Source organism: Odocoileus virginianus, chromosome 20 (assembly GCF_023699985.2).
Source record: "Odocoileus virginianus isolate 20LAN1187 ecotype Illinois chromosome 20, Ovbor_1.2, whole genome shotgun sequence".
Lineage (NCBI taxonomy): Eukaryota > Metazoa > Chordata > Mammalia > Artiodactyla > Cervidae > Odocoileus > Odocoileus virginianus.
Window position 1 is genome coordinate 25,303,388 of NC_069693.1, and position 27,654 is coordinate 25,331,041.

Below are 27,654 nucleotides of genomic sequence, written 5' to 3' on the forward strand. Positions count from 1 at the left end.
CACGGTATTCCTCAGCCTAAACTGTCACCCTTCTAGTCCAAAAGCTTGAGGGCCACCCTGCAGACATGGGGGTGGGGGGCAGGTGCTAGAAGGAGTCTAGGCAGAACACCCTAGAGTGCTGACCTCTACACTTTATGGAAGAAAGCAAAAAACTTCTGTTTAAGCCATTGTTATTTTGTCATCTGCAACTTAATCACCATATGAAACAAATTCTGTAGGGCAAAATACACCAAAATTTTAACAATGGTTAGTTATATATTGAGTCAATACACTTCTTCATATTTGCCGAATTTTCTATAATGGTATGTATTATTCACACTGCGCACGCATGCATGTGTGCTAAGTTGTTTCAGTCTCGTCTGACTCCTTGCAACCCTATGGACTGTAGCCCACCAAGCTCCTCTGTCCATGGGATTCTCCAGGCGAGAATACTGGAGTGGGTTGCTGTGCCCTCCTCCAGCTCCAGGGTGTCTCCCTCCGATCAAGGAATCCAACCTGGGTCTCTTGCATCTCCTGCATTGGCAGGTGGGTTCTTTACCACTAATGCCACCTGGGAAGCATATTATTTGCATTACCAGAAAAATAATTTTGTTTAATATTTTATTAAAGGAGTGAAATGGCAGATTGCCAAACTATGGGTAAATGCAGTAAGATAGCTGGCTCTGTCAAGACATTTAAGGTAGTGGAACTCAACCTTGATGCACTTTAAAAAATCCCAATGCTCAGGCCACATCCCAGAACTATTAATTAAAATCGGGGATCACCAGCCCAGGTTGGATGCATGAGACAAGTGCTCGGGCCTGGTGCACTGGGAAGACCCAGAGGGATCCGGTGGAGAGGGAGGTGGGAGGGGGGACCGGGATGGGGAATACATGTAAATCCATGGCTAATTCATTTCAATGTATGACAAAAACCACTGCAATGTAATTAGCCTCCAACTAATAAAAATAAATGGAAAAAAAAATGAAAAATAAAATAAAATAAAATAAAATCGGGGACAGGGGAGTGCAGGACAACAACTGACGAGGCATTAGAATTTTTTAAAAGCTCCTCAGTGATTCTGATATTCAGTCAAGGCTGAGAATCACTGTTTTCAGGGAAGAAAATGAGCTCCTGGAGGAAGCAATGGTGTCTGTGTTCTCTGTGTTCTCAGAACCTGGCGCTGTGTTTGGCATGGAGTGAATACCCCATGCATGTCTATGAACAAATGGATGGGGAAAGTGCAAGGGACACAAGAGACTTTCCACACAGGACACAGGACATACACATGAAGAGTGTGGCTCACCTCAATGGCATAGCAGAAGTCGGCACCAGCCGTGACCGCCATCATTGACAAGAGTCCTGTGCCAGTGCCAATGTCAAGAACCAAGGCCTTCTGTCCTCTGTCCTTCACCCGGCTCACAGCAGCCCGGATGCCCTGGTAGTATTTCATATTCTAAGAGAAAGGGAGAAACCACTGTTACTTCATACCAGTTATTATAAGTGCTTTGTGAAGTTGTAGAGTCACGGTTGGCAGCAGCAGAGTTAAGTCCTGACCCTGTGGCCTCTGTGGCTTGCACTGGCTGAGGTGGACAGGCCTCCTGAGGCTCCGGAGCACTGGGTCAGCCTCTTAACTTTATAAAGTAGTTGTCTCTCCCCTCCACACCCACTCTTCCATACTCTGCTTAGAGATGCTGAGGCTCACGCTCTGCAAACCACATTCTCCTCTTTCCAGCTTTTAGAGGACTGGACAACGGGGGAACTAGAGGAAGGAGAAAGCTTGTTCCTCCCCACATGCGCACTCTCCTCAGGCCCTTCAGAGCTAGGAGCAGCACTTGAGCAGCGATTCCTTTCAAAGATCTGAGCATCAGCCCCACATGACCTCTCCTCCGCACGTCTAGGTTCTGGGAATTCCAGTCTTCTCCCTTTGTATCCCCAGGTAAAGGAATCGCTTCCTGCAATTACTACCACAAGGTTACTCTGGTGCTTCCTAGTCCTCCCATACCTGTGTAACCAATTCCCTCTCTTGAAACAGATGCATATGTTTGTGTGCCCAGTTGGGTCTGACTCTTTGCAACCCCATGGACTGTAACCCACCAGGCTCCTCTGTTCATGAAATTTTCCAGTTAACAACACTGGAGTGGGTTGCCATTTCCTCCTCCAAGGTATCTTCAAGACCCAGGGATTGAACTCATGTCTCCTGCATTGGCAGGGGGGATTCTTTACCACTAAGCCACCAGGGGAGCCCATTGATATGCATAATGTGGCTTTTGGCTTCCTCACTAGACTCTTAATTCATAAAGCTTCCTGGGCTAAAAAATATTTTCTTCTCAGGAAATTGTTTCTTTGTTTTTAGTTCAGGTCCTTAGTAATATAAGTAGATATTTTTTCCCCTCCTCTGTAACACTTTGGCTAATTAAGTACCTGGCCCTAGGATCTCATAGGCTGCGTGGTGCAACCAAAAAAAAAAAATATATATATAGTACTATATTTCAAAATAGCAACACTGAACTCTAAAAGCAAATGCAGTGATAATGTCAAAATTATGAAGTGATTTCCAAACTAGAATCCAGCCTTTAGTGTGAGGACAGAATAAATAAGTTTTTGGATAAACCAAGCCTCAAAAACCTTACTCCCCATGAACTGTCTCAGAGTAATGTGATAAAGGATGAGCTTCAGTAAAGAGGGAGGGAACCAAAGAGGAACACAGGGGACCCAGGAAATGGAGGACTCAATATAGAAAGAGGAGCAAAGGAAATCTACAGACAACAAGAATACCAAGATGACAGAATGCACCCAGTCTACACTGAGGCTGGGGAAAATGACCCCAGAAACAATCTCTAAGATGAAACTGACAGAACAGCCGGTTGTTTTGACCTTCCTTCGGAAAGAAATTTTAGACTACTGGGAGAAAGTCTGGGCATAAAAGGATGACTACATAAAACACAAAGCAAAAATAAGTTAACTATTAACAAAGAATAATGCAAGAAAGGAAAAGCAATCAAAATTATCACATAGCTCAACTGTGAACAGTGTTTACACATGCCTAATAAAGTCAACATGATTTTAACTAACACCTGTTTATGTAGGTGTTTACCTCACCACAAAAGGAGGTATTATTGTTATCCTATTGTTATCCCTATTTTACAGATGAGAAAACAGAGGCATAAAGAATTTAAGTGACTTGCCTAATGAAATACTGAATATTAATTTTGCAAAAATTATAAACTGCGCTGGGAGAAAAGGAGAACGAGTGGGAAGGAGGAGCTGAAAGAATACCAAATTCTTAGCTCTCAATGGGAACTGAATAGATAATAGTTATTTAGGTCTGGAAGTAAACATAAAACAAACAGCTCAAAGAGAAGAAAGAAGGTTGCCTCTGAGTGTAAGCATAAAAATGTTTTGTCTGTGGGAAATGATACACCAGGGGACTGTTTTTTTTTTTTTTTCACAATAAGCCTCACAAAAAATTTGACTCCTAAAGTAATTGCATTTTTGTCTTGGATAAAATCAGTATGGCATTTTATGTTATATGCTTTTTATGGCAAAGAAAGAAAAAAAGTTAAAAAAAAAAATCAGGATGGCAACTGATAGAATTGTTGAACTAGGAAAATGAACATCAAATACAATATCTCCACAAAAAGCAGGACGGTGCAGATTTCTCTGTGTAGCTGTGGCTGTGGGGTAGCAGAAAGACAGCAGTTCTAGGAGCTGGCTGGGGAGCTTCAGTTCAATCTGTGAGCTGATCACCTGAGAACCCTCATCAGCAGCATCCTCAACAGGAAACAAGGGTTAGGATACGTGCCAAATAAATAACATCCATTAAATGAGCTATCACTTTTAATTTTTTTAATTTAAAAAAGTTATATTTTCTACACAACAAATACTAAAACACCTGCAATAGTTTTTCAATTTTCTTAACATACAAAACCATCACATGATACAAAAAAATACAAACTGTAACTTGAAGTTATTGACTGTTGTCTGAAGGTGACTGACAGCAATGACTAAATTAGCCATGTTGCTAATTTACCTCCACATGTTTATTTAGCACATCAGAAATATCTTTTCTCCTGACATAAAGAAAAAAAGACAATGAAATGTGCATAGCTATCACTTTTTAATTATCTAAATTTGAAGCTATTATTGGAGTCTCTTAAAAGACAACTGGCAGTATCCATAGAGTCCTATGTGTGTTCATAATCCTAGACTACACTAAAGATGACATTTGGATGGCAAATAAGCACATAAAATGATGTCTGACACCATTAGTCATTAGAAAAAATCATTTCATGTGCTTATTTGCCTTCCAAATGTATTAAAACTACAAAGTTAAATAATGTACACTCAACATATAGACCCAGCAATTCTACTCTCATATATTTACATGAAAGAAATGAAAACATGTCCACACAAAGACTTACATGTGAATGTTCAAAGCAGGACTATTCAAAATAGCCAAAAACTGGAAACAATCCAAATGTCTATCAATTGGCAAATGTATAAAATACAGTATATCCATATAATGGAGTATTACTCAGCAATACAAAGGAATGGATACTAACACACTCAACATGAATGACCCTCAAATGATGAATGAAGGAAAAAAGACACATAGACTACATATTCTATGATTTCATTTAGATGAAATTTCCAAAAAAGGCAAAAACTATACAGACAGAAAACCTATCAATGGTTGCCTTGGGGGAGGAGGGGGCAACCAGAAGACTGAGTACCAGGGCTGATTACAAACAAACATGAGATAATTTTTTGGGATAATAGAAGTGTTTTAAAACAACAACAAAATGTAAGGAACCATACAAAAGTACAGAGAAACATGTTTTTCTTGACTGTCACTAACTAGCAACTTCTGACTCCATTTCCTCATGTGTAGAACTGGGAAGGGGAGAACAGAAGTTAAAGTTAAATAATGAAGACTTAAGAATGCTCCAGCAAGGAATTTGAAGTTTACCTCAAAGGCAGCAAGAGGACACTGAAGGGACACAGAAGAAGGAAAAGAGGGACCGACACCAGTAAATGAGTGCTGAGCGGGCAGTGGGGTTGAAAGAACCATAGAATTTGATGGTCAATCAACTACAGGCTTAGACAAAGGAAAGACATCATCTTTCTGGCTTGGCTGACCGGATGGATGACAACGCCATTTGTCCAAATCCTGTGGAAGCTGGGTCAAAAAGGACCCTCTCTGGAGATGACACTAAAAATCAGAGAGGCTCTGGGCATACACACTGAGGAAACCAGATCTGAAAGAGACAGGTGCACCCCAATGTTCATCGCAGCACTGTTTATAATTGCCAGGACATGGAAGCAACCTAGATGACCATCAGCAGACGAATGGATAAGGAAGCTGTGGTACACATACACCATGGAATATTACTCAGCCATTAAAAAGAATTTATTTGAATCAGTTCTAATGAGATGGATGAAACTGGAGCCCATTATACAGAGTGAAGTAAGCCAGAAAGATAAAGACCAATACAGTATACTAACACATATATATGGAATTTAGAAAGATGGTAACGATAACCCTATATGCAAAACAGAAAAAGAGACACAGATGTACGGAACAGACTTTTGGACTCTGTGGGAGAAGGCAAGGGTGGGATGTTTCGAGAGAACAGCATCGAAACATGTATATTATCTAGGGTGAAACAGGATCACCAGCCCAGGTTGGATGCATGAGACAAGTGCTCGGGCCTGGTACACTGGGAAGACCCAGAGGGATCGGGTGGAGAAGGAGGTGGGAGGGGGGATAGGGATGGGGAACACATGTAAATCCATGGCTGATTCATGTCAATGTATGACAAAAACCAGTACAATACTGTAAAGTAATTAGCCTCCAACTAATAAAAAAAATGGAAAAAAAAAAAAAAAAACAATCAGAGAGGCTCACAGGCCCCTGAGTTCAACAAGAAGTCAAGAACATTAAACTACAGAGGATTAGTCAAAAGCCAACATTGTTTGTTCCCCATTCTGTAATTCCTCAACAGATCAGCAAAGGCACTTGGATATTTGACAAAAATGAGGGAGGCACCTAGCCCCTATGGTGCAGTCTGAATACTAATGGTACTTAAGGAGGCCCTTCTGTCAGAGTGTTGCCAAGAAGTAGGCAGTTAATCCGGGTTGGGTGAAAGAGACACTGCCACCAACACGGCCTCAGGACCAGCCCTACCACGTGCCCTGGTCCTTCTGCTGAGCACTGCTCAGTGTTTAAGCCTGGCCCTGCATCCCTTTCCTTCAAGTCTCCCAATTTCTGAACGATCCAGAGGAGGCTGACTAGTTAAGCACTCTGGGAGACCAGGAAATCCTGGGTTGCTAACCAGGATGAGACCAGAACTGTAACATAACTCAAACAAAGAGAACTCAGATGAAACAAAAATGAAGGAGAGAAGCTGAAATGTAATTCTGCAGTGAAAGCCAAATACATTTACAAAATACAGTCTGCAGTGACCTCTAGAGATTCTATTTTAAAATTACAAAGTGACTATTCCAGGTGAAACTGTATTTTTTATCCAGAGATCATGGAGATCAGCTAGTATGGCCCACTCATTATAAATTCTAATAAATGAGATCTGCAGAGGTCTCATGTTTTCTCCAAGGTCATGCTCAAGTCAGTAACAGAGGAGCAAGAAGGACCCAGAATCATGCTTTCCCAAGCAGTGCACCCTATTGTTGCCTCTCTGCATCATTCTAACAGCTGTGCCTCTGGGGGCAGTTTTTAACTGTGTAGTGGAAGGTTTCAAACACCACTTTAAGGTAACAGTTTCAAAAAGATAAATAAATAAATAACAGTTTCCTTTTACACTTACCCTATCTCTGTCATGCAACATATCAGCATAGGATGACCTAAAAAAAAAATAAAAAGACAGGTTAGAAACCTCTGCTAATAATGATAAACATCAACGTACGAGAATATTCACATACATAAATGCATTCCTACATCAGATAGAACAAACATCCTGGTCCATTTTAAACTATTTTAACAGAGCTATAAGCTGTCATTCTCTCATACTGAAGAAAAAAAATCTTAGAGAAACATGTTTATCTTTAGTAAAGAACCTTGGATTGAAACTGCTCTGATAGTTGGCCCTGTCATGGTTAATTCCACAGTCCTAGCATACTGATCATGTTATACATCATATAATTTTTTTCCTCAGGAACAACTCAGATGTGTCCAATACTTCACAGTCTTACATACATCTGTATACAGGGAAAACCACAGACGGTAGGAACACTGAGGAGGGCAATTGGGGAAAGAGAATCTATATGCCTGCTGCGTATGCGAGGGCACTTTCCCTTATGTCATCAGGGACAACGAAGAAGAGCTCACCAAACTACAGAGAAGCGGGCTGCTAATCCATATGCTCTACCACAGTAATACACAAATCTGAAAAATCTCTGGCAGGGTTAGGATAATCCCCAGAATTCAGCAGATTCAGCCCAAAGATGCTTTCTGAGAGTTCCAGGTAAGAGTTAACGGACTCTCACCAAAGACAGAGTCTCCAGCTTCCGATCAACATCAGAATTAATGGAGAGCTTTTTTTTTTTTTAACATGAGGGCTTCCCACAATACATGCAAAGAACTTTTGATCCAGAAGATGGAGCCAGACTTTGGAAATCTGCACTTGAACTGGTGCTCCAGGCAATTGTGACATAGGCATTTCATACTCCACATTTTGAAGAGCACTACACTAAAAGCAAATGGTTCTGCTACTTCTTTGTTTAAATGACTTATCAAGGTTTTTAACATGTGAACCTACAAATCTGGTCCTTTCTACTTTCCTTCACCTCTTAAGGGGCATTTTCACACCCGATCTTCCCTGCCCCATCACCCACCCACTCCTCCCACTCCGCTGACAACACTCTCCCTAAACACCACCAGCTCACTCCCCATCACTTAACAGCCAGGCTTTCTCTGACCCTGCTGGACATTCCCCTTTCTGAAACATTCTCTTCCTTTCTACGCTCTGGCCATCCCCTGCTGGTTGTCTTGTCTCATCAGATATTCCAGGATTCTTTCTTCAGCCCTCTACCTTTCTAATCCCACACAATCTCTGAAAGCCTGCAAACCCTTAGAGCTTCAACTCTCACTAATAACTGCAAACTGTCCAGATCCATAATTTATCGGCCCACTGGCATTTCCATCTGGATGGTCAAACCCAGATACTAATCTTCATCTCCCCAACAACATTCATTCCTGTGTTCTCCATCTAATGGAACTATTTTCCATCCACCTAGTTACTCAAATCAGAAATCTTGGTGCTTCTTGAATTTTCTCTCTCCTTCCATCATTGCACCCAAGAGTTACCAAACTTAGGCTCCCTCAAAGCTTTCTCCACCTCTCTTCACCTCTGCTGTCTCAGCCATAGGGCTGCAATACCTACCCAAATGCCCACAAGTTGTTTGCTCCCTCTAACACTCTTTTTTTTTTCAAACACTCTTTCCACACTGCTCTCAGGGAATGTTCCAAAATGCAACCTCATCTTTTTTCTTCCCTATTTAACATCTCAATCACTCAGAAAATAACATCCCAAATACTTACAAAGTAATGGATTTGAGCCCTTATTCTGTACCAAACATTGTACTTCATTCAATCATCAAACAATGGTAAGAAAAGGGTATCATACTATGGGATAAATGTTATTATACTGAGCCATGTACTGTTATACTGTACATGGGGCACATATTACTACTGCGAGGCTCAGAGAAGGTTAGAAGCTTGGCCAATGTCACAGGCTTAAGTGGCAAAGCTAGAACTTAAGACAACCTCTTCCAGCATTTTGCTCCCACCAACTACAACATGACCCCTTTTCAGCAGCCTCCCTCACCACAGCCCTACTTATGCACCACACTCCAGTCACACTGACCTGCTAGTCATTCCCCAAACTAGCTCATCTGTAAGTCTGCACATAATCCCTGCTGCCTGGAAAGCAATCACCCTCTCTTTAGATTTGGGAAATCATTCAAATTATCACTCTCCCAGCACAGGTGGTTCTTTATGCTTCCATGCCCTTCTGTGCCCATTTCCACTGACCTTCATCTCATGATGTCATAATTTTTTATATATCTGTCTCTTCCACAAATCTGCATGTTCTCTGAGAACCGGAACCTTATCTTCTTCATTTTGGTATTCACAGTCTTCACACAGTGTTGCTAAATAACACTTAATGGTTGCTAAATAACAGTAACTCACTGACATACTTTTAAACATCCCTCCAAAGGAAAAAAAATTCACTTTCCCCCACGTTTTCGATTAAAGAGAATTTAATCATATGATAAATGTGTCATCATTTCAGTGACACAATAATTAAATTTCATAAGCTCATCTATTGCTGTTACTACTACCGAACCCTGGGTCCTCTTTGGTCCACTAGACAAATCCTCTGGGGCTCTGGTATGGCTGCGACACAACATCTGACTCTCCACACAGGTATGACTTTGTGGAACTCCCACACAAACCTACCTAGCTGAGCAGACCTGCTGGTGAGCAACACTGCCCTGGTCAGAAGCACTTGGTGACAATCTATTCCCCACTCAGACTGAATTTCAAGGCATCTGCTTTGAGATCAATGGCCTTACCCAACTACAGTGAACTGGGGGGAAAAAAAAACAACAAAAAAACCCCCGTTACCTTGCAATCTCCTGGTGGTAGTCATAATGTTCATCCTCCTCCAGCCACTCCACAGATCCTGTGGTCGGATTGGCCCGCCCGCAGAAGACTTTCATGATGTCAATCAGCTTCTCAGCTTTAGCAGAGAAAAGCAGCCTTGCCAGCTGACTTCTTGTAGACAAATCTGATCGTCAGAAATCTACTCAAATCATAATGCCCCAAAATGTAGAGGAAAACAAATTTTTAAGACAAGGGAAGGAAAAAAAAAAAAACAACTCAAGAAATGGATGAAAATGTCAGGGACACTGAAAATATTTGTTCATCAGAATCTCAATCTTCCCATCAAGAGTTACTTAGTTTTATATTCAGCACACAACATCAAAAATCATTAAGACAAAAATTCAGAAAGCTATCTGGAAACTTCAGCAGGCCTCCATGATTTCAGTGGGGTCAAATGAGTCTCAGAGTTGCACCTGAGTACAGCCTCAGGTGAAGGCAGGTGAGAAGAGAAATAAAGCAGAAGAAAGGGCTAGAAGGAAAAGGGAGAACACAAAGAGACTGGGGTGGTCGTAAAGGAGTGTCAGCAATACTGTCTTAGAATGGTAAACATTTAGTTTAAGGAAATATACAAAGAAACAGTAATTCAAATCAACTAAGTAAACCTCACCTGAGCAAATAAATCATAGCTAATATTCAAACACCAACAATTCCAAATATATAACACCAAGCCAAAGAATAAGCAAACCACAGAGTATACACGATTGTATTCATATGAAATTCATAATTATGCAACAGAGCATACAGTCTTCAGGGATCACACCGAAAGCATAACAGGGAATGATGATAGTGGTTACCTATAGGAATGCAGGGAAAAGGATGGAATCAACAAAGGCCTTCAAAATCAAAGGCCTTCACAGGAGACTTCAAAAGTAATAGTAATTGTTCTTTTTCTAATGATACTGTCATTCTTAGTGCCTCACTACTATGTTATATTATTATGTTATTATATTATGTCAATTACTTATCTACTCAGTATTGAATTTTAAAAGCAATTTTAACTTTCTTCGTCTAAAATAAAAAGGCTTCGAATAAATGAAATGTCACCAGATAAATGTCTTATATGGCCTGTTTCCCACCAAAGATCTATTTCTAAGAGAGAAATACCATAGCTCAAAGTCTGAAGGTACTTCTCAGCAGACATGGCCTCTCACAGTGCCCTCCCTCTTATTATTCAAAAAATAGCAAGTGTTTCACACTTTCCTTCATTTCTTGATAAGCACTGATCCATCATCTGTAAACCATAGAAAGAATGCCTACTCCGCAAGACCCTAAACATTTGTAAGGCATTTTACTGGCCAGAGTTACTGACTTTCTTCTGAAGTCATCTAAACTAAGTAAACACTGAATTCTTATACAAGAGGATGGGGAACGCTCTTTTCTGAAAAGACTCAGTCACTAGCCTGGTTGAAAGTATCAATTAGTCCTTCAGCAAAACTCTACCTCAGTATATCTAGTCTCTTCTTTAGTGGTTCTCAAGCTTTCTGACAACCCCAGTAAGAAATCTATTTTACCTTGAGACACAGCACACACATGCAATATAAAGTTTTACAAAACAATTACTTAGTCTTCAGGTAGGCAAGACCCTCTGATATAGTCCACTCTATGTAATTTTTTATTTGTCATGCAGGTCATAATCCACTAAATTGTTTTAATAACTTACCAAAGGGGTTCAACCTACAGCTTGAAATGCACTGCTAGAATCAGCTCTGCATATCTCATAAGCTAATGTAATTAAAAGGGAGAGTATCTAGAACTACCATAATCTGTAATATGCTTTAGAAAACACTTCCAACAAATGCTGTAGTAGAAAGAAGTTTAAAAGATGGGTAGGATTTAGATGGGGGAAGGGAGGGAGAAAGTACTTCAGCAGATTAGAGAGGCTTAAACAATCATGCAGTGAACCAATAAATTAAGCTGAAGTTCCACTAAACAAGAAGTCAAACACGTTGATAGGGTCCATATTGTGGAGACTCCTAAAACCCTTATCCTCTGGTCCATGTGTAATCAATCATGAAGTCACTTAAAGGTTAAGGGGAAGTAAGGTATTGTAATGTATGGAAATCTCTTTTCATCTATGATGTTGCAGAGGCTGTAACTAGGACCACAGTGTTTTTTCAGAACTGTAGAGAAGTCACTGGTTTCATATAAATTTAATAAATGCTTGAGGACAGAAACCATGTCCTGTAACCTCTCTGGGAACACTACATATATTGCACACATGAATCCCCTCATGTATTACTACTATGACTTGTCCTCTCTCCCAGAAGGAGCCCACAATCTAGATTCAGGATACTCTAATCTCCTCCTCATTCTCCAAGAGCTGTGTAATCACATGGTTATTTACAAGGAGGGGATGGAAATCAACTACCAAGCCCTAACTGCTTTACTAGTCAGATTTCACAGTAGACCTCTGGTTCAGTCACTCAAAATTTACTAGGCATCTTCTGTATGCCAGGTACAGTATTAGGACTGGAGGACTACCATAAAGAGAAAGGAGGTTCTTGTCCTCCAAGAATTTATAGATCCTAATGAGAGAAAGAGAGTAAATAAAATAATTACAGACTACCTGAGGGCAAGAAAGGAAATGTACAGGGTGCTATGAAAGAGAATAACAAAGTTATGGAAAGGCTCTCTGAGGAAAACAGCATCTAAGTTGAGGCCTGAAAGATAAGCCAGATTAAAAGCTATGATAGTGCAGTGCTCATATTTCAGGAATCCTTACCCCAACTTTTTCAAGAACAGGACGTAAAATGTCAAGAATTAGGTGCAGAGTTACAAAAGTCTGAGTGACTGAAGCACTTTAAGCAGAAGAAATGAGGGGAGATTAGGCATGTGGGCGTCTGCAAACCGTTGTGCCATGCTGACTCTGGAAAGGTGTTTTGATTTTGTTCTAGATGCACTGAGAGCCACTCAACGGTTTTAAGCAAAGGAGTATCTACGGCGGATGTCTCAAAGAGTCGGACACGACTGAGCGACTGAACAACAAACGGTGGGTGTACGCTTTTACAGTGACTCTCTGACCAATGTGTGGTAAACAGACTGGTTTCCAACTACTGACAGCACTGTGTCTGGGAAAGACCAGTGAACCAGAGGACCGTGGACCAGTGAGGGTGCGACAGCTGAAGCTCCGAAAGACTGAGGTGCGGGTCTCTGTCGCTGAGGGGAGGCGCCAGGTACTCCCCGGAAGGTGCTCAGTCACAAGCCCAGCTAGAAGCAATTACCCGACTGAATGGCAGAGGCAGGGTCCCCCTAGAAACCCGCACTACCGCCGGTCCGGGAGCTCTGAGCCTCCCCATGCGGACTCTAGAAGTTCCTTCAGAGTCCCGAAGAGATGTGTACCTCAGTGTCCAAGTACGACCAAGGCCGTGGGCTAAGTACGTTTCTGGCTACATTCGAGCCCTCAACCGCGACCCCACCTTCCCAACCCGTCCAGCGTCTCACCCGACGCGGGAACAGGCGCATTGACTTCCTCCGCCACCGCCATCTTGCCGTGACAGGCGTGCGAGGGCGGGACCTCCCCAGACTCGCAGGGTGTGCCGGGGGCGGGGCCCGGAAGCGGAACTGAAAAGCTCTTCCGTCACACCCAACAACGCATTCCCACAGTGCTCCACGGCAGCAGCTATGGACGCTGGACGTACAGCTGTGCTCCGGGTGAAGCGGAAGCTCGGCGCAGAGCCCGCCGAGGCTTTGGTCCTCGCTTGTAAACGCCTCCGCTCCAGCGCAGATGAATTGGAAACTCCAAAGACTTCTCCAGAGGGTCTGGAGAGAGCAGCAGAAAGTAATGTCTTCCAGTTGGTGGCCACCGTCCGCTCCCAGGTATTGGGCCGGGAAGGGGCCGGTGTGAAAGGGATCTTAGGGTACAGCTGGGGTGCATCCTTATCCGTGACCCTTTCACCAACCCCTGTTTATGCCGCCACACACCTCTGCTTTTCCCCCAACCCTAGGAGGAGCCAGTCCAGCCGCTCCTGCGGGCCGCCCTGCGCCCGTCCCAGGGCAGCCAGCAGCGTATCCGCCATCATCTCCGTGCTTCTGCTCGGGAGATCCGACAGGAAGGCCGCTACAGAGTAGTCTCTAGCCGCCGATCCTCGGGGATTCCCTCGGACAGCTTGGAGTCCGAGGACGCGTCAGGAACCCCAGAAGCCGCTGACGACGCAAGCTTTCAGCTATTAGATCTGGTCCACGAAGAAGAAGATGCAGAGGTCGCCGCCGCCGCCATCTCTTGCAAAGTGAGTACAGCCCCGGAGTCGAGCTCTGAGATTCTCTGGACAGATAGTGCGCAAAGTCAGCACACAGTTAAAGAGGGTACACGTGGCCTCACTTCAGAGATGGATGATCCATCCAGCTTGATAGCCACAATTTTCAGGTTAGGTTATCCACTCAACAAGTATTTACTCAGCGCCCACTCTGTGCCAGGTATGGTTCTTAGGTTCTGTGGGTACAACAATGAGGACCCAGCCTTCAAGTGGAGAAGAGAAACATCAAACATATAAATTCAGTATCCCATGGTGATATGGGCCATAAAAGGGGCAAAGAAAAGAGGAAAGGCATGGTCCCATTTCAAAATGTGTCATTTTCACTGAGATGACTTTTGAGTGAAGACTTGAAGGAGGTGAATGGCTGGGCACTGCAGATGTCTTAGGGAAAGGGATTCCATACTGAGGAGTAAGTGCGGAGACCTAGAAGCCAAATTTGTCTGGTGTTTGCAAGGTCAGTGTGCCTGGAGCCCAGTGAGTTGGGGGAAGATAGTAAGAAATTTTGGAAGAAAGTATCTGCTAGATCCTTTCAAGTCAGTACTTGCCTTTCACCTTGAGATGGGGAATCCCTGGAGATTTTGACCAATGTAAAAATAAAGCCAATGGGAAAACTCATCAAAGGGAAATAAACAGACCAGGCCTGGGTAGCATACCGAGTTTGAGGCAGATTTAAGATTAGAATCTGCCTTCCTTACATTTAATTCAGTGTTACTTTCTACTAATTATATTTTCTAAACTAGTACCTCACTTCCAAAAAACAAAGTCAACTACATGCAATAAGACCAGAGAAATAGAAAATTCTCAATCTAAGGTATGCTCTCTCTTGATAAACATTTTTCAAATATCATTCCTTTTAATGGTTTTTTAAGCTTAAAAAATGAAAAAAACCCACTATTTTTGGCTATGTTGGGTCTGTGTTGCTGCCTGGGCTTTTCTCTAGTTGCAGTGAGTGGGGGCCACCCCCTAGTTGCAATGCACGATCTTCTCATTGTGGTGGCTTGTCTTGTTGCAGAGCACAGGCTCTAGGGCACACAGGCTTCAGTTGTTGCAGCATGTGGGCTCAGAAGTTGGGGCTCACAGGCTTAGTTACTCCAAGGCATGTGTGATCTTCATGGAACAGGGATTGAACCCATGTCTCCTACATTGGCAGGCAGGTTCTTTACCACTGAGCCACCAGGGAAGCCCCCAAAAATGAAATTTATATTCAAACTATATCAAGCCAAAAATATTTAATTAATATTACTAGTATACCTGGACATGATAGCCATCTGTTTTACCAAAACTAATTCCAGACTGTGTCATAAGTTACACATTTTAAAAGTGAACCCATGTTCAGTGGAATCAAGTCAGTTAAATAGCTCATTAAATAATCTAAGAAAAATTAGTAGATAAGTTAGGAAGGATCTAAACACAGGTTTTCCCGACAATGCATTGCAAATTGTAAACACATCAAAAATGTTTGTAGGTTAATTATTAAAAAACATAAAGCACACTGGAGGTTTTATGCTTACTAGATGACTGGGAAAAGGGTTGCTGATAGCACTGTTGGCGAGGCTGTGATTAAAATTGTACATGATTGTAGTGCTTAAAATTGATGCAAGCCTTTGGGCTTTACAGTAATATCAGGCATCCTAAAAAGACATTAGAGCCTATTTTTCAAACTATTTTTTGCACTCTAAAGCCATCCAAAAATCTAAAGAAACTTTAAAATTAGTGATAGCAATCTCACCCCCAGGATTTATCCTAGGGAAATAATTCCACAGAAACAAATAGCTATGTATTAACAAAAGCTACTGTTGGTATACTAAGTAATTATGTGTCTAGTACTGTGCTAGGTCCATTTTTTTTTTTTTTTTTACTTTAACTCATTTTATCCTCACAAAAACCATATAAGGTAGGTACTCTTATACTATTACCTCCATTTTTCATATGCAAGAAATGACACGTTCATCACAGCACTGTATATGGAGACTTAACAGTTATGTATAGAAACTGACATATACAACTGGTTAGACCATTAAATTGGTAACCATGAAGACTGGCAAGATGGAAAAATACCTGTTTAACAATAGCATGTAGCATAATTAAAAATATAGGTAAACAGACTAGATTTAAATTTTTTTTTCTTTTATGAAGAAAATAAAGCAAAATAAAAATAAGGAGAGGAGGTGGGTAACTTCCTTGGCAGTACAGTGTTAAGATTCCTTGCTTCTACTACAAGGGGTGTGGGTTCAATCCCTGGTCAGGTGTAGCCCCAAAAAATAAAGTGGGAGAAAATGCATTCATTTTACCCCATCCCAAAGATAACTGGAATAAAACTTTTTATTTTCTACGTCTAGCATTTTTGTTCTGCTAACTTCTGTAAATTTTTAAAAAATATTTAATGGGTGCATAATTTGTTGAACTGAGGTCTGTGGACTTGTGAGTTAGAGTCAGCACTTGTAAACAGCTTTGAGGTTGGTCAGGAGTCTTCACAAAACCTGACATGTCTAGTTCTTATTAACTTTGGCACAAGGAAGAATTCTGTTTAGCTTGTAAATGATGAGAACATTGCTCTCCCTCTATCTGCCTTGATCATGGGACACACCCTCTTCCCCCCATATGGTGTCTGGTTTGAGCTGTACAGCTTTCAGTGAGGAACCTGTTAAGAGTGACTTGCAGCATGTCCCTCTTGTTTCCAAATTCACCCATGCTACCCTGGATAACACAGCCTCTTGCCATTGGAGCACATGTTACCTGGGCAGGTTCTGTTCTGGGGCAGTACATCTCAAACTATCAGAAAAAGAATTGAGTCCCCTCCTAGTTGGTGAGCAGAGAAGCAGGATGTCAGTGTGAGCAAGCTAGTGGTGGGTGATGGATAGTACTAGTCACCAGGTACTAGTCCAAGAAACACCCTTAGGCCCCTAGAGGTGGCCACACAAAATACAGACCCATTTGAGGGTTAACTGTAGGGGTGCTGCAGTGGGCCTGTGGATCTCCAAGGGGAGAACGTTGTACCAAAGGAATTCAGAGAAGACCTCCCGAAGTAGAGCCTGGGGTGAGATGAACCACTTGTGCTGGCTCTCCCCTTCCTCTAGTGTTCCTGTGGCTCTCTTGTGTCAACCCACACAAGAATAGGAAACTATCTTGTAAGCTTCTCCCTTAAAAGTACTACTAAGTGTTAATTTTATAGATACTGTTTGTTTTTTTATTTCATAGATAAGAGAGACTAGTTGGCCTTGGGCATAAGAATCTTGAATTCCACATAGAACTGCAGGAAGGCTTCCTTCACCAAGTTCTTAGGTTCCTCCTCTTGGGACATCCATATTTTAGGTTATGCATGTATCATCTGCTGTTCTCTTTACAGAAATCTGACCCAGATGTGATCCTCTGCAACTGTGTCGAGTTGATCCGTGAGGGGTTGAATGTATCTCAATATGGACCAAGTTCTGGGCATCAGAAGGAACAAAAGGACGACTTTGTGTATGACATTTACTATTTGGAAAGGGCGACTCCAGGATGGATTGAGAACATCCTCTCTGTGCAGCCCTACAGCCACGAGTGGGAGTTGGTAAGGGGCCCCATGAGGCAGCCTAAGCTTATTACCCAGTCACATGCTTTGCCTCCCTAGGTTCTTTTCCTGATCATTGTTCTTACCCTTGCTTAAAAGGAAAAGTTTATGATAAATGCCTGAGGTTACTATAGCCACTAGCAGACTGCTGCATTTTCTCTTTTTCACACATCACCCTTAAATGATGTCTCTGCAAGTTGGTCTGCTAATAGCTTCCCTCAGAGCATACCTTTAGAGGTTTTAACTTACACTCATGTTTGTGTTGAGATGTGCAGGTGAATGATGACCACCAACCAGAGGACACTTATGATGATGATGATGATGAAAACAGTGAGAATAATTGGCGCAATGAGTACCCAGAGGAGGAGAACAGTGACGAAGATGAAGATTCCAGAGGTAGGTAATAGCAGCCCTGGTTGGGGAGGGATTGATGGGATCTGGGACTGAGGTGTGAGCAAGATTGACAGGTTTATCTTAGCTGGTTTTCCTTTTCTGCCATTTGAGCTCCACTAGTTCAACCATGAGCTGTAGGAGATGCAAGGACCGGTATTTCCATGGGGGCTGCTAGAGGTATGTCAGTCAGGCCTGGGTTCAAATCCTTAGTTCTGTCATTGCCTACCAACAGTCCTTTTCCCTTCTACTCTGAATAAAGTGCTGGAGAGGGTCATCAGTAGGAGTAGTCCTAGGGTTTTCTTAGGTACTTGTAAATTGTTGCATTTACAAGTATAACAACACAGACTTGGTACCTCGGGGAAGAGAAAGGAAGAATGCTCTGGCACCACAGTTCCTTGAATTGCTTAGTGTTTGGTAACGGAGGAACAATTCAACTATGGAATATTCTACTGGGGAAGTGGCAAGGAACAAAATTAGATTTGCAATACGACTACAACTGTTATAATTTTTTAAAAAGTCCCATACTTAGGGGAGAAATGATGAAATACTCCAATGTTAAAGGGCTTGGTTTACATGGTAAGAATTTTATTGCTTTTTTTTAAATTGTTCTATATTCTAGCAAGTATTTTATAATACAAAACAAACTTTTTTGAGAAAGGAAGGGACTTTTGTGGTCATTTAGAAAACCATACAATTAGAGCCCATTCCTATTATCTTACTCTAGGCTCTGACAATTACAGCAGCATCAGTGAAGAAGAAAGAGACAACAGCAGACCACCAATGTGGAGCAAATACCCCTTGGATGTACAGAAGGAGTTTGGCTATGACAGTCCCCATGACCTCGATTCAGACTGATGATCTGTAATAACCATGAGGTTCTACTACAAGCCCCTGGGGGATCTGTGACTGCAGGGTCTGCCACAGTAGTTAGCATCCTCCTAGCCTAACATGGGGAAAGAAAAAGCATATCCACCAGCACCATTCCACCACAGGTAAAACATGCACTAAGGGAATGTCTTTTCTACTCTCTGTAGGGCCCGTTTATCTTGATCAAAATCAACCCTACAGTCCACAGGGGGGAAATGCTATAAAAGCGAAGCTTCCTGGCCCAGGCGTTTTCCCAGCATTCCCATTCTCTTCCTACACTGAAACCAGTTAAGTGGAAGAGAGTCTCATTTTATCAGCACTAAGACCGGGCTTTTCCAGGTTACCTGCCTCTAGTAAAAGCCAGTTTCTCTTGATAGAGGGATTCTAGAAAGGCTGCAGTGAGTCCCTTGTAGTGGCACAGACTGGACTCTGATAACATTTGTAAAGATTGCTTGCTTCCTCCGGCAGTGGTGCCAAGGAACAGGGTATGTATAAATGTATTTAATAAAAACTTTGAACATTGGGAGCAAGTAAAATCTGTCTTACATGTTTTCCCACCATATTCCCTGGCTCCCCCAACACCTGCCAAAAGGGAGTGAGAAGTTTCAAACACTGAGGACTTAAAGCAAGTGAGAAAAAGCAAAGCACATCCTAAACTTGGCTTTCCACTGAGAAATGTTTTAACTAGTCACAGCAGTCACCAAAAACAAACTGCCGTCAACAGGACCAATATTGTTACCAAAACTGGTATCTCTTGTAAGCAAACTCTGTCCCTACTCCTTTCCAAACCACAAATGCCTTAACTCTGACTAAGATGGCATTTATTCTGTAATGACGAATATGTTCTCTATCTGCACTGTGCAGGAGTAGCCATTAGCCACATATGGCTATTGAGCATGTGAAATGTGATTATTGCAGTGGAGGAACTAAATACTTTTTTTTTTCCATTTATTTATATTAGTTGGAGGCTAATTACAATATTGTAGTGAATACTTTAACTAGCTCTTTATGGCTAATAGCTACCATGTTGCACAGGTCTAGGGAAACAATACACAGAACCTTTGATTCAAGGTGTGCCCTCTTGCCCTGGGGCACAGACTTACTCTCACATGGGAAGATAAACAAGAAAATGTCTTCGTGCCCATTCTAAGATTTCATAAGCATTTCTACTTTTCTATCCTACCTCCATCCATTTCACTTTTTTTTTTTTTACAACTTTGTCTATACTCTTATCTACATGAAGTTGTTAAACCTCCTAAAGTGACTCACTTCTGTCCTACTTTTGCAGTTATAAAACCAGCCGACAGACTTGGTTTCCTATCCTAAGTATCCACTAAGGCGCAGTTCAGTGCTGCAAGTAACAGGCAACAACTTCCAAGTTTAATACCAGTCAGCTCAGTCTTCTGCAGGCATAGAAGCAAAGGACTGAAAACCACTCTGCTATTATAACATGCTCACTGCTCTCATGTACTCACTAAAGTTTGCCAATATTAAAGGGCTGACAGCTTCACAAACTGTACTCACTGCAGAAAGGATTAGCACACCACGAGAAGGACTGAAGGAGATAAACAACAAAGACCTCGAAGAAATTAATTATACTACAAAGCTGTAGTGCTGTAGGGAGTCTCTGGCTTCCCTCCCTCAGAAACATTCCTGGGAGAAGTCTGTATCCAACACAGAGGGGAAGAACATGGTCACCATCCAGTAATGAGGGGGTGACCTGGCTCACTAAGCAAGTATGAGGGAGCCTAGAGCGTGAGGCCCTTGCTTCCCTAGCAGCCACTGGGAGACAGGTTCCTGAGATAAGCTGGTCATTTACTTCAGTGAAGAAAATTAAAAGTGTAGGTGGGGGATCCTTCAAGACAAGCATACTTGACTTGAAGGATTAGCTCCAGAGGATCCCTGGGATAGGTGCCAGCTTGGGTCAGACAGGAGTCATGTTTACATAGTCCGGGCAAGTCAGCCTTTGCAAAAGACTCCCTGTTGTCAGGCAAATCCACAACCCATGACAGGAGGAATGTACTCCTGTATTCTCACAGAGGCATAACCTGAACCAAAGGCAGCTGTGAGCATGCTCCCCTAAATTGCCTTAATTGAACAAGTATGACCAAGGTCACTCCCTTGTCTGTAGCTAGGGCCAGTATGGTGGAGAAGAATGCTCAGAAAGGTAGATTGCCTCATAGTTCCTGTCTTTATCATTGCTTGATTTCAAAACCTAAGGACAAGAACCCCATGGGGGCATACCAAGCCAGCAGGTTCTTCTGGGTCCAGGATGAGTTTCTGGAAGCAACACTGGACGGCTGTCCAATCCACTGCAGCCTGGTGGCCCATGAAGGAACATCCATTAGGTCAGATGTACCACTTTGGCCACACCTGGGTGCTAAAGCGCAGCCTGAGCACCAGAATTAATTGCTTCTTATTGTGAGTCTGCTGAAGAGCCAGGTGGAGGTGGAAGCAGCTTTATTGCAGAGTCGTCACTGATGTCCACAGGGAGAAAACAAGTTCCCACAAGTACCAAGCTCTTCCTGAGACTGCAGCCCCCAAACCTCAGGCAAGGGGAGGCAGACAGAAGAGCAGTGCACTGTCCCGATGACCCACACCATGGTGGCTCAGAGTGTAAACAAAGTCTGGTGTTGGGGACGAGGAGGAGAATACAGCCTGATGTGAGGTTTCCAGGAAAATGACCACTTCTAGCACCACAGTGGGCTTGCATGGGTCTGCACAGCAGCCCCTCATAGCAGCCCTTACAGAGAGGAACAACTTACTTGTCAGCTTGGGTCCCGGAAATGGCCTCTAAGCCATTGACAGCTGAAAGAATTCAAGTGATTCACCTGAATCCTAGGACAGTTTGTGCCTTCTTAGACTTCATACCAGAAACCAGAGGTTTGCATTTTGCCAACTAGAGCAAAGAAGTAAGGTCTCAAGTAAAATAAAGGATTAGCCTTCAAAGTAGCAGTTTTACCAGGCTTCTGACTCTGGCATTTGTTCATCTGTCCTTGCTGGACTTGAGCCAGGTGACTGGTAACATGTGACCTATGTACATACTGAAGTGTAACCAGTACATGAGTAAAGAATAATCTTTACAGTTCACCTCTGCAGGTAAGACTCAACAGAAGACTGTGCTAAAACTAAGCAAAAAAATCTGCAGTCAGAGTCTGACCAACCACCACATAGATACCTCTAAGGTCAGAGGGACTCACTTTGGGGTACTTTCAATTTTTAAATACAATCAGCCTATTACAACCTGTAAATTAACGAAGACCAATGCTTTGCTGGAACTGGTGTTCTGGATTAAATAATATCAATAAATAATGGAAGACAACCCTCTCCCCAAGGAAGGATTCTGAGCCAGAGGAAGAAATGGTAGCATTTCAGACCTCTAAAGTCAGGTGCTTGGACCTGGTCAGAGGAAAACTTCTCATAGAGCAGCCCCTTCAGAGAAACTCCTGGTTCAAATGTCAAATTCAGAAACCAATAGCCCCAGCTGTTAACCTAGCACTCCCTCTTCCCCCAGTGCAACTCACCAAGTAAGTGGAAGGGCTGCACCTACTCGCCAGAACAAAACTGAACCACCATTCCCCTACTGCTCAAGTCCTCTCCCACCACCACCCTCTGAAGTCCCCACCTTCAGGCTGGCCCCAGACCCTGAGATTCCTACCATAGCTTACCAATGACAGTGAACACTTGAGCAGGCCATCAGCCCTGAGCCCCCTTACATAATGTGGGCCAACAGCCCTTCTTTAGCACAAGAAGGTTGGGTCCACACAGTCTTGTAATCTGGACTTTGGTGGCCGCGGCCACAGGTAGCAGCCCTGCAGGCCTTGGGGATATCACCTCTGGCCTCTACTCAGTTTTCCTCTCGACCTGTCTCTCTTCAGCTACATCTAGCTCAGTCAGGACGCAAAAGCAAAGCTTCTGGGTGACTTTGGTGATAGCAGCTAAATGAAAACAGAGAAGAGAATTTAGCAAACTGATACTCAAGTGACAGAATGACAGCCCCCATCTAAACAACACAAGGCTGACTGAAGTACATGGCTCCTCCCACCTGCCCCCTGGGCACCCTGTGCCAGGCTCACCCCCAGCAAACCTCACTGTTCTCTACTCCACACCCAACCAGAGGGTCTGATGCATGACTCCTTGTCTTGCTATGTGGACTGCACTTTCAGGGAGGGGGTGTTTAACCCCAAAATAGGACTCTAAAGTTAGAATTAAAGTGATCAGGTCAAGATCAAAAGGGGCAGCCAGGTCTCCAGCATATCACTAGTAAGGGGAAGCCATTAGCCATCACACCCACCTGTGCACACATCTTTGTGTACACACACACACACACACACACACACACACACCTGTGCACACATCTTTGTGTACACACACACACACACACACACACACACACACAGAGCCAGTGTGTAATAGGCAAAGAGAAGCTCACCAAGGACATTCCGAATAAAGAGTGGCCTCCGAGACTCTGGCAGATAAACACCCAGGAAGTAGACGGGGACCCCAGAGAGGGTGATTCCAATGCCAATGAGGGAATTGATGGTGTCACTGAAGAGGGGCACAATCACCAGAAACAAGGAGCATATGCAGAACACGATGGGAAAAAACAGGCTCAGCTGAAATGAAGAGAGGTGAGATGTTAGGTAAAGTGTGATGAGGGAATGGGAAAATGGGGAATGGGACAGGGGGAAGACCTTGGAGAGATGGCCCACCCCTCCTGGTCTGCCCAGAGTCACTGACCTTGAGAGGTCGTGGCCGATCAGGCTCCTTCCAGCGAAGGTAGAGCTGTCCAGCGACAGAGAGGCCCACAAAGAACCAGTAGCTGAAGCTGAAGTAGTTGATGAGCAGGAAAACATCCTCCACAGTGAGGTAGATAAGTGTCATGGTGCACTGGAGGGGGAAGAGTAGGGGGAAGAGGAGTGGGCACTGTTATCACCCAGCCACCCAGAGACCATCACTCAACAGTCAGCACCAGATCGGCTGAGAACTGACTCAGCTTCACCAATGACCTCCAGCTCTTTTCAGTGACCCCCTTGGCATCAGATAAGTCCATTCTCCAGACTGGCCTTCCCGCCTTCCTCTGTTGGCGGCTCTTCCTGCATTCAATGCCTCCCTTCTTTTCACATGCACTTCAGTAACAAACTAGACTCCTTTCCCCTTCTGATGGCAGACAGTGAGGCCCTCCTCACTGTAATGCACGAGCCTCAACGTGAATCACCCAGTGCCCTCTGAGACTGTCATACACGGGTCCCAACTACCTGGCTGAAAGAGGAGGAAGTGTCTCCAGAACCATCTTACTACCCTGGAGCCTTAAAAATGCAGATTAGCAAAACAGACCCATACCCCTGGGAAGAAGAAGTATAAAGGATTTGCCCTCTGGAACAAAAGAGTTCTGGAAGACAGGAGTAAGGGACTACAGAGTCTGAGGAGAAGGTTAGGTTTGCTTTAACTTCAAGGATATGGAGTTCCCTCTATCCATCTTTTCACCAGATTATCAACAAAAAAGATTGAAAACAAAAAGAGCCCGTTCTAGAGAAAGAAGGAGACCCAATACTGAGAGGAGAAAAGTAGGGTGCAAGGTGATTAATTTAAAAGCTATGATGTCAGATTGCCCTAAATTTATAAACTTAGTGCTATCCCAATCAATATATTGAGGATATTTTTTTATTTTGATAAAATGATACCACAGTTTATCAAGACAAATAAACAAATAGGTGAGAAATGCCATGAAAATTTCAGGGGGAGAGGGGAACTGAAGAAGGACCCTCAGCCCCACTTTAGTTCTCAAATATTCAGTATAAAGCTAAATAAGGAAGTTTGGTGCTGATGGAAGGAAGAATTGAGATGATTATACATTTAAGGGGCAAATCGCTGTGCATGGCACATTAAGCATGCTAAAAGATCATCTATTTTTATATGATAAAAATGTGAACAATGCGGGGACTTCCCTAGCAGCCCAGAGGTTAGGATGCTGCACTGTCACTGCAGGGGGCACAGGTTTGCTTCCTGGTCCAGGAACTAAGATCTCGTATGCTACAAGACACAGCAAAAAAAAATCCTAAAAAAAATTTTTTTTTAATTTGTCTGAAAAATGTAAAAAAATGGACTATTCAATAAGTGATATTGGTATAGTTGGCTAGCCATGTGAGAAAAAAATTAAGTAAATCTCTTCCTCATTCCATTCATCAAATATAAACTCCAGATGAATACAAAAAAAGTAATAAAACCATTAAAAAAAAGAAACTAAATGATAAAAACAATGAACTATATTTCAAATCTTGCTACCCTTTGCATCTAATAATACCTTAGTGCAAATTATAAAATGACAGTTCTTCTTCAGGACTCCTTCCATCTGTCAGAATACTTCATCATTGACTAATTTTGTTGAAAGAAAACACTTTAATGCCATCTACTATATAGAAATCTATCATGCCTATGATATGAACAGAGGCTCCTAGGGTAGCTGGTGTACACTGGCCTGGATTTCTAAGTATAATTTAAAAAATAAAAATGAGGAGCTAGAAGGAGCAGGAGGAGGAAAAAGAAGCCACTGACAGAAGAGAGAGACAAATCTGACTGATTCACTTTTATATTCTTTTGTAGCATTTGCCTTCTCTATGTTTTACTTTTACATTTTTAAAAATTGTGGGGAAAAGAAACACTGAGAGGCTCAGGAAGTACCCCAAGAAGCTAGTATACCTCCCCCCAACCAGTCCTCTCAGACTCAGCAGGAGTACCACACAGGTATGCCCAATGCCCACACTCCCCAGCACAGCTTACGTTAAACAGTAAAGCAGGGATAGGTGTGAAACGCTCAACGTGGATCATGGACAGGAGGTCCGGGAGGTGGCCCTCACGGGAGCCCACAAAAAACAACCTGGAAGGACAAGAAATATGTCAGGAGGATTCTTATACTCAGCCATGCAGCCACACTCCTCCCTCAAACTAGGCTCAGCCAGACCCAGAAGCCAGCAGTGGGCAGTCTCTCAGGATCCTCCCATGTTCTCTATGCATGACCAAGCCAACCTTCACCTCCTTCATCCATGGATATCCCCACCGTAAGCCATGACCCACTCTTACCCACTGACACTCCCATGCCTCTGCTATGCAACTCACCATCACCCAACTGATACCTCACCCTGCCATCACCCACTGGCACCCCAATCCACTCCCCTGGGGTACCCTACTCTGGCACCCCACAGACTTCCCACTTAACGGCTTTTTAAAGAAGGGCAGCCAGGCTTCTGATTGTCTGACCTCTATTCATCTTCCCTGAGCTCCTGATATGTACATAAAAGGTCAGGGAGAGCCTGGGGCTCAAAGAAACAACTCAAGCTTCCTCTCTGCATTTAAAGAGCTCCGTTGACTGGAAACAGAGCAGCAAAGTGAGAGCATCCAGGTAGTCAGCAGCATCATGGTGCACACAGCACCTGGCGTGGGGTGGGCTGGGGAGCAAAAAACTCCCCAAGAGATGACCACATCTGTGCTGGGAAGAAGAGCTGGGGTTTTCCAGAAGATAAGTGTTGGGTGGGGACACAACACAGGCACAGGCAAAAGAGGTTTAGAGGCAATGAGAGGGTGGAGCCTCTTTGAAGGTTGACACTAGAATGCCCGTAGTTCCAGGATAAGGTATATGAGGAGTGTGCAGGGAAGAACGTGCTTATGAGGCCGCGCTGTGGACACTGAACTAACACCAAGAGCCAGCAGTGGCTCTAAAGTAAGGGCTTGACCGGATTTGACACAGAGACTCTGGTGGCATCACTGAGGCCAACCAAAGCAGACAGAGGCCAGGGTGTGGGGGAGGCCAGACAAGAAGGTCATCTGGGGCAACAGTCCCACAAGAGAGGGGGCCTGAATGAAGGTGGACACCTGGCAGAGGACAAATCTGGTGGTCTTCTGTGCCTGCATGTGTATTTGAGGCTGGGAAATGAGGGTGGACACCAAGGGAAAAATCAAGAGGCCAAGAGGCTGGGAATTCCCTGTGGTCCAGTGGTTAAGACTTTGGGCTTTCCCTGCTGAGGGCCCAGGTTCAATCTCCGGGTGGGAAACTAAGATCCTACAAACTGTGTGGCACGCTCCCTCTACTGAAAAGACAAAAAAGAGGCCAAGTAAGGAGGACTTGAACAGGTAGAGCACATGTTAAGTCTGAGATACTTATGGGCCATCCAGGTGGAGCCACAGGAGCTGCTGGTATCATCTGGAAGGGTGTCAGAGGTTCACAAGGCTAGTATCTGTACTGAAGCGGAGAAGCAGTACAACAGGTGGAACGTGGGAGAGGACGTGTAAGTGAGGCAAAGGCATCGAGTACAAAGCCTAAGACAGCAGAATGGGTAATAAAGAGAGTGAAGAAGGTAACACGGGGTGGAAACAGTTGTGCATTATCTTGACACGGCTGCAGTCCACTTTATGTGCAGGTCCACGTTCTTACTCTGAGTCCCCTACCTTCATCCTGCCAATGCCACAAGATAGCTCAGAATGTACCTACTACCTAAGTGTTTGGGGGCAACTGGCAGAGCCAGAACCTGGGAATCCTGGGATCAGGTAGCAGAATCAGCCTGGAAAGGCAGAATCAGTCCTCTCTCTGAAACAACAGTGCTCTAACAGGTAAGTCTCTGTGTGGGAAAGAGAGCTGGAGCCTATGTGTTGGCCTCAGTGTTTTCTATGACGTGAGGGGCAGAGTCGTCCTGTACCAGTCCAGGTACACAGCAAGTGCTCAATAATTATTCATCACAAGAATGAATCCTAATAAATGAAAAAAGAAAAAAAAAAGAATGAATCCTGTGCTAGGCCTGCAGCACAATCCACAGGAACAAAGAGTCTGGTCCCCAACAGGATGGCTACTGTCTAAGCTACTGCCTTCCTCCCTTGACCTCTTACCAATCTGTCCTCACCTCAAGTGAAAATGTGAGCTCCCAGCATACAAA

The 27,654-nt window shown here is 43.4% G+C and overlaps 3 protein-coding genes and 1 non-coding gene across 9 annotated transcripts in view; 1 reads left to right on the forward strand and 3 right to left on the reverse strand.

Moving 5' to 3' along the window:
* The window catches only part of PRMT7 (protein arginine methyltransferase 7), a 39,760-nt gene extending 26,533 nt beyond the window's left edge, over positions 1 to 13,227 (reverse strand). The window contains exons 1-4 of one of the 2 annotated variants that reach the window (XM_070451103.1): positions 13,109 to 13,227; positions 9,629 to 9,806; positions 6,807 to 6,843; positions 1,286 to 1,435 (exon numbers count right to left, since the gene is read on the reverse strand). In XM_070451103.1, coding sequence (XP_070307204.1) covers positions 1,286 to 1,435; positions 6,807 to 6,843; positions 9,629 to 9,723 — 282 coding nt within the window. In that variant the 5' untranslated portion in view covers positions 9,724 to 9,806; positions 13,109 to 13,227. The remainder of the gene's footprint in view (positions 1 to 1,285; positions 1,436 to 6,806; positions 6,844 to 9,628; positions 9,807 to 13,108) is intronic. The other variant, XM_020885080.2, reaches the window with a different exon arrangement.
* Positions 3,958 to 4,087, reverse strand: LOC139030097 (small nucleolar RNA SNORA19). The gene has a single exon (XR_011482410.1). It is a non-coding gene; the product is annotated as a small nucleolar RNA SNORA19 (small nucleolar RNA).
* Positions 13,228 to 13,250: 23 nt separating the features above from the next.
* On the forward strand, positions 13,251 to 19,266 carry SLC7A6OS (solute carrier family 7 member 6 opposite strand). Its single transcript, XM_020885087.2, has 5 exons — positions 13,251 to 13,483; positions 13,612 to 13,893; positions 17,267 to 17,470; positions 17,746 to 17,866; positions 18,588 to 19,266. The coding sequence occupies exons 1-5, from the start codon at positions 13,289 to 13,291 to the stop codon at positions 18,716 to 18,718; spliced, it is 933 nt and encodes a 310-aa protein (XP_020740746.1). The 5' UTR covers positions 13,251 to 13,288; the 3' UTR covers positions 18,719 to 19,266.
* Positions 19,267 to 19,946: 680 nt separating this feature from the next.
* The window catches only part of SLC7A6 (solute carrier family 7 member 6), a 30,763-nt gene continuing 23,055 nt past the window's right edge, over positions 19,947 to 27,654 (reverse strand). For all 5 annotated transcript variants that reach the window (XM_070451107.1, XM_020885086.2, XM_070451108.1 and 2 more), the window contains 4 exons: positions 25,511 to 25,607; positions 23,471 to 23,620; positions 23,163 to 23,346; positions 19,947 to 22,668 (listed from right to left, as the gene is read on the reverse strand). In XM_070451107.1, the coding sequence (XP_070307208.1) occupies positions 22,574 to 22,668; positions 23,163 to 23,346; positions 23,471 to 23,620; positions 25,511 to 25,607 (526 nt within the window). In that variant the 3' untranslated portion in view covers positions 19,947 to 22,573. The remainder of the gene's footprint in view (positions 22,669 to 23,162; positions 23,347 to 23,470; positions 23,621 to 25,510; positions 25,608 to 27,654) is intronic.